Source organism: Carlito syrichta, unplaced genomic scaffold, assembly GCF_000164805.1.
Source record: "Carlito syrichta isolate Samal-C Ts95f unplaced genomic scaffold, Tarsius_syrichta-2.0.1 Scaffold235998, whole genome shotgun sequence".
NCBI lineage: Eukaryota > Metazoa > Chordata > Mammalia > Primates > Tarsiidae > Carlito > Carlito syrichta.
In genome coordinates, this window is record NW_007180094.1 from 225,171 (window position 1) to 237,320 (window position 12,150).

At 41.1% G+C, this 12,150-nt stretch overlaps 1 protein-coding gene across 2 annotated transcripts in view; it reads left to right on the forward strand.

Annotated features, from left to right (window-relative positions):
* The window catches only part of TSPAN7 (tetraspanin 7), a 129,259-nt gene that overhangs the window by 101,151 nt on the left and 15,958 nt on the right, over positions 1 to 12,150 (forward strand). For both annotated transcript variants that reach the window (XM_021709463.1, XM_008051810.2), the window contains exons 2-3: positions 4,908 to 5,096; positions 10,735 to 10,809. In XM_021709463.1, the coding sequence (XP_021565138.1) occupies positions 4,908 to 5,096; positions 10,735 to 10,809 (264 nt within the window). The remainder of the gene's footprint in view (positions 1 to 4,907; positions 5,097 to 10,734; positions 10,810 to 12,150) is intronic.

Consider the following 12,150-nt stretch of genomic DNA (forward strand, 5'->3'; position numbering starts at 1 on the left):
CCTGGCAAGAGAAAGGGGAATCATTTATGTCTGCCGCCTGCTCCCCTAATATCCATTTTAGGATTAAAATAAACCCCAGTAAGTTTCTTCCAGAGCATTTCAGACACCCTTTGACATATTGCCAAACCTAAGTTTTTTTTTCCCCAGTGTAATTTTAAAGTAATATGTACTATCACGCAAAAGCTTTTAAAGAGACAGGGTCTCACTAGTTTGCCTAGGTTTGTCTAGGTTTGTCTCAAACTCCTGAGGTCAATTCTCTAATTACTCAGCCTCCTGAGTAGAACTTTACTAGTTCTGATCTAACTTTTCTAATGTTGCAGTTATAGTTTGAGTCCACCTTGTCATCAAGCTTAAATTAATTATACCTAGTGGTTCTGCTACCCATAACTTTTGAGCTGTGGTGTAAACACAAAAAAATGAGATGCTGGGAATGAGCAGGAGACTGAAAGAGCCTCAGTTTGGTTACTACTGAAGGAGAACTAGGCCTGCCTTCCTGGCTTGTGGTTAATTTGGGAGCATGTAAGGTGGTGATGGTTTTTCACCAGGCCACTCATGTGGTTTATCTATGGTATTTGAGCTGTCTCCTCAAACCACAGCATTGGCTACTTGCTAACCAGTTCTTCTGAGAAAGAGGCAAAGCTGCCATGAGAAAGGTAATGTATGCTGAAGGAATCTGAGGTCTCTGTGGAGCTCAAACACAAAATTGCCTTATTGGACTCTGAACTTAGTCATTGCACCTTGATGCAAAAGAGAGATGTCAAAAGACCTGTATGTGTTGATAGGAACCAAGAAAACAATCATACATGATAGTGACTTTTTTATGTTTCTTATCCTTGGTAAGAAATAGTTTTATAGTAGAAAGAACGTGAGAAAGTACTAGTTTGTTATATTGTTTTAGGGATCTTTAGCTCTTTGCTTGCAGGTGTATTTTTCCCTTCAGCTTTCTGGTTGTTTCTTCTAATATCCACCCCATGTCCATTGCCACTACCACCACCAAGTATGGTCTTACTCACCTAAGAGTGTGCTGCAGCCTCACCATTTGCTCCCTTATCTATTTAATAATTTCTTCTTTGTCCTTGACCTTGTTATTTCAGCAGATTAACGGCCTGCTCAACAGACCAGGTTGTCATTCTTACCATTTCTGATAACTCTTCACAGAGGTTCAGAGGGCATAGTGGATGGATAGCTAACATGAAACTTCTTTTCCTTTCCTAACTCTGCAAAATAACTGTTTATTCATTCAGCAGACATGTACTGAACATTGACTGTGTGGAACGTACACAGCTCCTGCCCTCAAGGGGCGTCACAGTCCTGGATATACATGGGAGGGGGCTAGGGCAGAGCAGGACCATGACTGTAAACCTCAGAATACATTTAAGGAAGCTGAGAGGAGTGGGTACAGTGTGTACCAATCAGAGGTTAGGATATAGAGTGATAGGAAAGATAGGAATTCTAGGTAAGCATATCGTCATGAGCAAAGGTTGGGAACTATACAAAGAATAGCTCAGTTTTCCTGTAACTCTATCAAATGCATACAGAGCAGTGAGGGAGATAAGGCTGAAGAGGTGGGCTATGAAGTGTGCATGAGGCCTTACATATGTGGCATTTAGGTTTCCAGACACAGAACTGGTCCATCAGGAGTGTGACGATAGCAACATTAGAGAAGGCCTTTCCTCTCTGAGTTAGTCTTAGATTCCTAGCATATGAGTGCTGGCTGAAGCCTGTCTAACTCAATCTCAGAGGAACATGGGTCCCTTGGAGGGTGATTTTGTCACCCTCTAAGGGTCATCCAAGGTCAGGATGTTGGATGATTTTTCTCCCGTGCAGTATGGCACCCTTTGTGTTTATGTGCACCCAGTGGCAAGCTTTCAGAGGCACCACTGATGTCTCCAAAAATAATCTTTTTTTTTCAAAAATGGGATATTTGTATAATTTACATTATATGACTATTTTAACAAATTACTATTGTGGGCTTTGTACTTTACACAAGGATAGGTTTCATATATAAAAAGCAATGGTTGCATTAGGATAAATTATATTTTGAAAGGAGATAAGGCAAAGTCTTGATACTGTTTGCCTTATTTGTGTTAACTTTGACATGCCGAATGTAGGAGTTGTTCTGATAGTAACTGAACTTTCACAGAAATGAAAGATAATCTCAAACTCCTTTCTTTTTCCTTTAAGTCAGAGTCTCACTCTATCACCCAGGCTGGAGTGCAGTGACACAATCGTGATACTCTGCAGCCTCAGCCTCCTGGGCTCAGGCCATCCTTCTGCCTCAGCCTCTTGAGTAGCTGGAGCTACAGGCACATGCCACCATGCCTAACTAATTTTTTGATTATTTTTGTAGAGACGAGGTCTGACTATGTTGCCCAGGCTGTTCTCAAACTCCAAGGCTCAAGGAATCTTCCCAACTCAGCCTCTGAAAGTGCTAGGATTATAGGCGTGAGCCACCATGCCCAGACCAAACTCTGATATTTGATCAGTAGTCTATATTTCCACTTAAATCAATCACATTTCAATAATGACCAGCAATAGCTGTACACAGAACGAAGCTTCTCAATTAATATCTGAAATATTACTGAATGTTTGGAAACAATCAAGTCATAAGTCTCTAGATGAGACATATATTCAGCCTAAACAATGACTAGCTTAACTGACTTTTTGTTTTTGTTCAGTACATTTATATTATGATATTTCTAGCTTTAGGCAGGTAACGCTAGAGTGAAAAGTATGGGAGAAGTTTCTCTTTGGCTCCATTTTAAATGACCTTAGAGTATTTACTCGATTTAGAAGTTTTGTAACTATTTGGAATTTGATAGGCTCTGTTTTATAAAATACAGGTTCTAAGACCCAGAGATATAAAATGTATTTTTTTGGTCAGTGAACAGTAAGCTTTTACTTTGTACTTGGCACTGTGGTAGGCGTTAATAAAAGATGGCTCAGGCACTGTTCTTTTCTACATAGTGTTTACTGCGTTCTTACCCCTAATGACTTGAGAGTTGATTCTTATGTTTTTATTTTAAGGAATAAAAAGCATATGTGGCACAAGAGGCTGTTCAAGGAAAGTATTTTTTTTAGCAACCACCGGGTGTCAGCAGAGGACTTAGCATACTTGGCAATAGCTACATTCTTGGTTTTCTTAATTCACTAAGCCATCTCCATTGGAACATTTCACTTTAATTTTTTTTTTATTTCAGTAGCTTTCAGGGGTACAGGTAGTTTTGATCTGGACTTTGTGTACCCACCACCCCCACCTGTGTACATTGTCCCCCATAGCTGATTTATTTGTCCCTCCACCCCTCTCTCCTCTCCACTTGAACTTTTCGGTCTCCACTGGGCTACCTTTCCCCAAATATTAGTGTCAAACACTTTCTCCTCAAGACTGCATCACAAGTGTTTACTTTTGCCTAATAAAAGGAACACTAGTTTCTCAATCTTTTCCTGACTTAAAACTTTTAATTGTCTTTCACAGTGATAGTTGTGCAAAGTAAACAGGCTGTCGGGGTCAGGAATTAGGAGAGTATCACCAAACTCTTGTTATTTTTGCTGACCTCTCCCCCCCAAAAGGTGGAACTCACCCTTGCCTGATGTGGGGAAAGGTATAGGGTTTGTTCTTTTTCCTGTACAGAGAAACAACCTGATAATGGAACCTAATGGTTCCAAACTACAGAAAGTGTTTTCAGAATATAAAGGAAAGAGGCCTAGATGTCTTCACTGGTTCAGCCATTTGGTTCATGTTATAGCATGCCTTTGGTGGTGGTCATTTACAGACATTAAGGGACAGTGCGTTGATAAGGGAAGTCTTGGCAAGGTAGATATTGATTCTTCCCAGTTTCTTGTCTTGCCTCCTCACTTGAGTGGGCAGTCTGGACAGGGGGCTGAGGCATTTGGTATGAGACTCTGGGCTCTAGGGAGGGGCAAAACAGGAGATGGGCTCTCTTGGACACCGGGTTTCTTTCAAGTCTCGTGCAGTGTCAGAAGTGGTAACAGAAGGCTGGCAGTTTGAATGAGTTATGAAGGTACTGGTGAGCTGAAGGACAGACAGACCAGCTGGGGAGATAAATAGAGACACAAAGCAACCTGGGTGGTTTCAGCAGCTACAGCTGCCAGGGCGTGTGGCCTGCAAGGGGTGGAGAGTTAGGCATATCATGAAGCCTTGCATCTTTTCCCCAAAGTAAAGGCCTGATTGATGCAGGGTTCCAGGGGATTTCCTACAGGAATTTACTTTCAACTGACCAGTGGGATTTGGCAAATCGTATCACAGCTAATTCTAGGAACTATTCTTCAGATTCTTCTGAATAGTTTTATATTGGATAAAATATATATCTATATAGCTATTTCTATACACACACACTTTATTTTTATATTTTATATTGAATAAAGTATTCTAAATAATACAGCACACCAATAGAGAGTCATAAATATTTGGAATTTTTGCGGCAATTTCTGTTATAATAGTCAAAGAGAATCACTGTATTCATTAAAACATTATGAAAGATGTCCTTAAAATATACTGTTTACACACATGGCATCAAAGAGGATGACTGACATTCTTCCTGGGGTTATTATTCCCAACTTGGTGTCAGGTGGCAGCTGGGGGAAGGCTCTCAGACCTGTCTCATGATGTGCTTTTTAAGTTCTTTATCATTGGCTTGACTTCCAGTTAACACAATAACTGCATATGGGATTATGTAAGGGGCACATCTAACTGAACAAAATCAAAGTGTCTTTACTCCATGACAATCTTAGTTAGCAGTCTCTGATATTTCTCATTGCTCAGGAAATTCTATATCAGGTACCATCTTGCTCCTGGAAACTTGAGTCTTCAAATTTGGCCACATTGCTCTGTGTTGATTCCTACATCTCTCGGCAATGGTTTCACATGCTCCTCTCACCTCTTTCAGATCACTGGAGTGATCCTGCTGGCTGTTGGAGTCTGGGGCAAACTTACTCTGGGCACCTATATCTCCCTTATTGCTGAGAACTCCACAAATGCTCCTTATGTGCTCATCGGAACTGGCACCACTATCGTCGTCTTTGGTCTGTTTGGATGCTTTGCTACATGCCGTGGAAGTCCATGGATGCTGAAACTGGTGAGCATGTCACAACACAGCACTGCTTCTTCAATTATTTTTTATAAAAATGTAAATTACACAAAGGTGTAGTCACTCTTCTTGAGGTCGCAGACAAGACTTTAATATTCACTGATTTTCATTTTAGCCTAATTCAACTTTTAAATCCCCCAAAAGGAAAAACAACCCCAAACATAGCCTGGCAGAATAAATCTGGTCCCAGTTCCTCAAGGTAGATGCTGACAAAGCAGTGGCCAGCGATTCCATTAGGCCATTTATATCCCCATGAAAAGATGCCCTGTTCCCATTTTGAACTCTATCATAGAAATCTCCTCAAGCGTGTGATGTACAGCTTCAGTGAGCAGGCACATCCTGAACATAAGCACCCTTTCACCTCCAAGTTCCCATTGGAGAAATACTTTCTGCCTCCTTGAGCCCGGTTATGCCTGGAGGCATGAGCTCGCTCTTCTCTAAACCTGCACTACCTGGCTCAGTGCTGTGGCAGTTGAGCTAGGCCAGAATCTTTCCATTCAGAGAGTTGATGCAGTGCCAACTGTTGGCTACCAGAACCAGTGTTCAAACTCTCATGGGCCAAGCAAAGCAGTGATGTTTCCCAAAGGGTAAAGGTAGACTATTAAAAGGCCATTACTGTGATTTTTAACTCATTGTTAGACCAGTTGTATCATCCTCAATCTCTCTCTCTATTTTCTTTTCTTTCTTTCTTTCTTTTTTTTTTTTTTTTTTGAGTCGGGGTCTCACTCTGTTGTCCAAGCTGGAGTGCAGTGGCATGATCACTGCTCACCACAGCCTTGACCTCCTGGGCTCAGGTGATCCTTCTGCCTCAACTTCCCAAGTAACTGGGACTATAGGCACATGCCACCATGCCCAGCTAAGTTTTTGTTTGTTTGTAGAGATGAAGTCTCACTATGTTGCTGAGGCTGGTCTCAAACTCCTGGGCTCAAGCCTCTTGCCTCAGCCTCATAAAGTGCTGGGATTACAGGCATGAGCCACCGCACCCAGTCCAGTTGTCTCATTCTTTATTCACTGTCTATGTTCTTCATGGATGAGAATTAATGTTAAAAAAAATTATAGATAAAATTTAGCAAGGCCCCCTCCTAAAAAGAAAATTTTGTTTAATATGACTTATTTCAACATCCCATTCTGCGAAAGGGGAAGCAGAGATTCTATCAGGGCCATGTTGCCTGTCACCGTATGGCCCTGGGTTGTAGTAACACTCAGTACCATCTAGTGACATGTGTGGGTGTGAGGGTGATTCACTTGAAAGGAAACATCTTCTCAATTGCCACTGGACAGTCATTCTCTTTGTTGGAAACCTCGTGGAAGTGACACTTGGCCACTTTCTGTCCTATAGACCATGCAGGAGACTAACGCCTCGGCCACCACCGATGCTTCCAGGTTGGTGGAAAAGTTGTCACCTGGCACTCCATCCTCGTGCCTTGAATTCACCTTTTAGTACTTCTCATTAGCACCAGGGTTTCTTTTGGTCTGGTGCCATGGTCCTCAACAATGGATGCATATGTAAATCACCTGGTCACCTGCTTGAAAACACCTTTGCCAGGATCGCACCTTTGCCAGGGTCCCACCTCCAGTCGATTGAACTAGAACCTCTGATGGTGAGGTCCTGGCATCATATTTTCTAAAAAGCTTTTCAGAGGATTCTACCATATAGCCATTGTTAAGAGTCTCTTATTTACTAAAATGAGTAGCAAGGGGAGAATTGACATCAGAGATATTATAAAAGAAAGATCATTAAAAAGCCATCTGTCCAAACAAGAGAAGAGACCTGGTGATAAGACCGGGTGATTATGGCTTAAGTCTTCAGTGGTGAGGATGTAACCCTTTCTGGGCCTTTGTTTCTAATTATGAAAAAATAGTATTGGACTAAATCACCAAAGTTTCTCCCAGCTTAAATACTATAACTGAAGGGGGGAAGGCGAGGGGATACTTTCATGGTCTCGCTCTAAATTTGTTTTGGGAGCAGTATTGGCCCCATCGCTGAGTATAAAGTCATCAATAGGTTGTGTAAACTATGCAATAGTTATCTCTGGCCTCTTCTGAAGATAGTTTCATCCCACACTACCATTATCTTCTAATGCTTGAGTGTTCACTGGCAGGTGAGACTTTTGAGGAGTAGAAAAGATTTTTCTTGCTGCTTTTGGCTCTATTGGGGATTTTAAAAAATATATTAAATAAACTTTTTTAGATTCCACATATGTGTAAGATCATGTGCTATTTGTCTTTCTGTGCCTGACTTATTTCACTTATCATAATGTCCTCTAGGCTCATCTACGTTGTTGCAAATAACAGGATTTCATTCTTTTTATGGCTGAATAGTATTCCATTGTATATATGTACCACATTTTGAAAATACTCATTAATCTATTAAGGGACACTTAGGTTGATTCCATATCTTGGCTATTATGAATAGTGCTGCAGTAAACATGGGTGTGTAGCTATTGCTTTGACATACTGATTTCATTTCCTTTGGATATGTACCCAGCAGTAGGATCGCTGGATCACATGGTAGTTCTGTTTTTAGTTTTTAGTTATTTTATTTTTATTTTTTTGAGTTGGAGTCTCACTCTGTCACCCAGACTGGAGTGCAGTGGCACACTCCCGGCCACTGCAGCCTAGACCTACTGGGCTCAGGCGATCCTTCCAATCTCAGCCTTCCAAGTAGCTGGAAGTACAAGTATGCACTACCATGCCCAGCTAAGTTTTTGATTTATTGTAGAGACAAGATCTCGCCAATTTGCCTAGTCTGGTCTCGAACCTGTGGACTCAGGCAATCCTCTTGCCTCACCCTTCCAAAGTGCTGGGATTACTGGCTTGAGCCACCACACCCAGCCTTGTTTGTCATTTTTTTGAGGAACTTCTACACTGTTTCCCAAAATGGCTGTGCTAATTTACAGTCCCATCAACACTGTGTAAGAGTTCCCCTTTCTCCACATCCTCATAGCATTTGTTATTCTTTGTCTAGAGGCTTGAGCAGAAAGGAGAGAAGGGGAGAGGTTGACAAATGGGTGCAAAGTTACAGTTAGGAGGACTATCTGGTATTCTATTGTACACCAAGTTAACTATAGTTAACAATGTATATTTCAAATAGCTAGTGGAGCGGATTTTGGATGTACTCATGACAAAAAAATGCTAAATATTTTAGGTGATAGAGACACTAATTACCCTGATTTGACCATTATACAAAATATACATGTATCAGAACATCACAGTCTACGCCATAAATATGTGCAATAATTATGTTTCAATTAGAAACAAAATCTTAAAAATATCATTTAGTTATTTTTATGTGATAGATGTTGTACTGAGTGCATATTACATTGTATTTATTCCTCACTGCCACCATGCAGTGTAGGTTGTATTTTTGTGTTGTGTCATAGAAACTTGGGGGCTATATAGAAACTCGGCAGGTTCAGATTTGAACCCATGTATGTTTCTTTCCAAAGCCAGGACTATTTCTACTCCAATGTTTTCATTTGAAAAAAAGGTCTTACTCCTGCCACCTGTATTTAATACAAGCTCTTCCCAGTAGGCTTTTGGCCAAGGCCTTCTGTAGGTGAAGCAGCTTTTCTCTGGAAGCTCCTGGCAGCAGGAAACTTGCCAGAGACTGAAAACTGCTGATCTGGGTGATGAGGGTGGAAGTCACTTGATTAATTGTCAGTCTAGAATTTTACAGTCCTCATATAACCTCATTAATTGCAAAACAACGGAAAATATTTATGTCTATTTCAGGCTCAGAGAGGCTGCCTCTTTTTAAAGTAGCCCATAACAAGATGAGAACTCAAACCCAGGAGTACTTCTGACTACAAAGACAAATGTCCTTTCTTCCACCCTCACCCGACAGTTATTTTCCCATAAGTCTTTTTAGTGGAGCCTAGGCCTCGTGCACAATTCTTCCCAGAGTAAAGTGTGCTTCTAATTTCATTTTTTTAAAAATGTATTTAAAGATGTGGTATACAATTCAGGATTAGGTATACAAATGGTTATTATACAGGTAAAGTTTGGGCCTCACTTTGGTCCCCATTTCACCTAATTTGAGATCAGGTACCCGTAATGATGAAGTGTGCCCCCCACCCAAGCCCCGGCAGTTTCCCACTACTGCCAATTCCTTTCTTATAGTATTATTATAACTGTTCAGGGTCCGCTTATGAGTGAGAACATGTGGTACTCAGTTCTTTGTTTCTGTGATAGATCACTCAGTATTATAGACTCTAAGTGCATTTGTAGAAGCTGAGAGAGAGAAGTCAGGTATGTGGGGCATTTTCATAACTGCATGTTTAACATTTTAGTGGCTGTGCTTTGTAGATATTTTGTTAATATTTACAAAAAATGATATTTTAAGCTAATATTTCCTTTTTCAATATATATGCCCTTAGGTAAGAAAGATAATTTACAATTCTGTGTGTGCATATATAAACTTTACAAGGCATATGTACACTTTACAGGTAAGTCATGTGGCCATGTACAGTCTATCCAAATTCTACAGTATCATTTAGGGTCATTGTGAAGGTTCAGAACCATTGTATTTCATTTTGAGATGAGAAGAAACAGATTGTATGACATGTACCTTGTAGGTAAGGAATCGATTCTCCTTCCTTTTATCTGCTTTCAAAGTCAATCTTAACGTCTCATAAGTATCACTTAATATCCCTGAATGTAGACATGCAAGCACACACACAATCAACTTGGGAAGCACAGCCACCTTGAGAAGCACTGAAGGTGTTAGATGCTTGCAAATGTCGTGAGCAGTGTAGCATACTTTGTTTTTGAAAGACTATATACTTCATGCAGCGTCCAGAGCAAGAGAGGCAAGGAGCCCCACAGGAAGCTGCCGAGGCTACAGTGTCTAGGGATGACCACCATACTGAAAAGGAACATCCTCTTGTGCACTTTTTGTTCTTCAGATCCCGTTAGGAGGGCTACAATTCAAAGGAAGGAGTTTTGTAGCTGTTTCATCTGAGATATGCTTAAGAAAACTGGAGGAGTTTGCCCGAATGAAGAGAAGCAGCAGGTTTACATCCTGGCTGTGTTCACACACATGAAAGGCTAGCATAGAGAAGAAGGGTTGGTCTGGATATTCTATCTCCTGAAAGGAGAACCAATATCAGTTACAAATTCCAAGTAGGCAGATTCGTAGCCAAGGGAAAGAAAGTCTCTCCAACAGTTGGAATAGTTTCAAACCTGAACAGGCTGCAAGGGACTGGGGCTTGCAGATGCTAGATGACCATCTTGAGGAAGGTGATAAGAAGGACCCCCAGACAGGGAAGAACTGTGCCCTGTGACCTCCAGATTAGTTTTCTAATATTACAAATCTTGGATACCTTAGTTGTGAAAGGCTCTTCCGGGTTTCTCCTGGTTGAGCCAAGCTGACAGGCACTAGGCTAGTCCCTCAATGAGCTTTCCTCATCCTGTGTACTCCAGAGTGCTTATGCATATTAAACAGACACATTCCTATTTTAATGCTCATATGGGTAAATCTGGAGAAGGTTTTTAAAACTCTTTTAAACTTTTGCCTAGGGTGTGTGGGAACTTTTCTAATTCCCTATGACTGGAAGTAACCTACCTTAAACACTCTTCTTAATCCTGATGTATCTGACTTTGTCCTTGTCTGCTTGATTTTCAGTATGCCATGTTTCTGTCCCTGGTGTTCCTGGCTGAACTGGTAGCTGGCATTTCAGGGTTTGTGTTTCGTCATGAGGTGAGTATGCACAAAGTAGAGAACTCAGTTAAAGTGTCTTCAGGAGGAAGATTTTTGAAACTTGTTGAAATGTGGAAAGGGTACATACAGCCTAGCTGGTTTCTTTCATGGTATTGCTATTTTCTAAATGTCCATGTAATATGACCTAGAATTTCAATGAAATTCTAAATGCAGTAATTTCATCAAACTAGAATTTTTATTTCTCTATGTACCTATTGCATAAAATGATTCTCTACCCTGTTTTAAAGCAGTAACCTTCTATATAAATTAAATACTTCTTTAAAAATAGCTGCCTCTAGCTGGGCACGATGGTATGTGCCTGTGATCCCAGCACTTTGGGAGGCCAAGGTGGGAGGATCACTTGAGGTCAGGATTTCGAGACAGCCTAGGCAACACAGCGAGCCCCATCTTTACAGAAGATGTTTAAAAAATTAGCCAGGTATGGTGGGACATGTCTGTAGTCCCAACTGCTAGGAAAGCTGAGGTGTGAGGATCACTTGAGCCCAGGAGTTCAAGGCTGCAGTGAGCCATGATTGCACCCTTGTATTCTAGCCTGGGCAACAGAGCAAGACCCTGTCTCTAAAAAAATAGAAATAAAAATAAAAATAGCTGCTTTAAAAAACACAATGCATATCTGTATAATAGATTTCTAAGACTGCAAAAGCAAGCCAAACTAATTGTCTTGCTGCCTCAAAAATTCATTATTATATTTCTCTAAGTAGCAGTAAAGCCAGAATTAGATGCACACATGTTAGAAAGGGAAAATAAAATATAGGTTAAAAAAAAAAAAACACTGAGGTAGAGTATTACTGTGGATCTTTGTCTGGCATCATCTGTCCCCAGGCCTTGCTTTTGTGCTTGGCCAAGTTCAGTTCCCAGTGAGCTTGCCTCATGTGCTTTCTGCTCCCTTCCCTATTGCCTTGGTTTTTCCACTTAGCAGAGGTGGGAACACCAGGTGCCAAAGCTGGCTTCCAGAACCCATTTTATATGGGAGCTGCATCTGGAATGAGACCCCATTCTTATTCTCCAGTGAAGTTAGGCTAGAAGTCACAGCCTTGACAGCCCTGGTAGGTGTTCTAGATGCATGTGCGAATACCAGAAAAGGCTGGCTCGCTCCTACCTGAACCCTTGCATGCTTTTCTCTTGTGTGCTGCTGTGACTGTGCTTCATAGGGGTGGTCTTTTTCTCAATGGTTCCTGCTGTCTAGAGCCTGAAAATCCTCGTCTATCTAATCGCTTTTCATCTGAAACACTTAGCAGTGTCATGGGTGGGCATTGCAATGCCACTCTTTGACCACCAGTGCTGGTCTTGAGTTTGGCTCAACAGTAAAACTCACGTGAT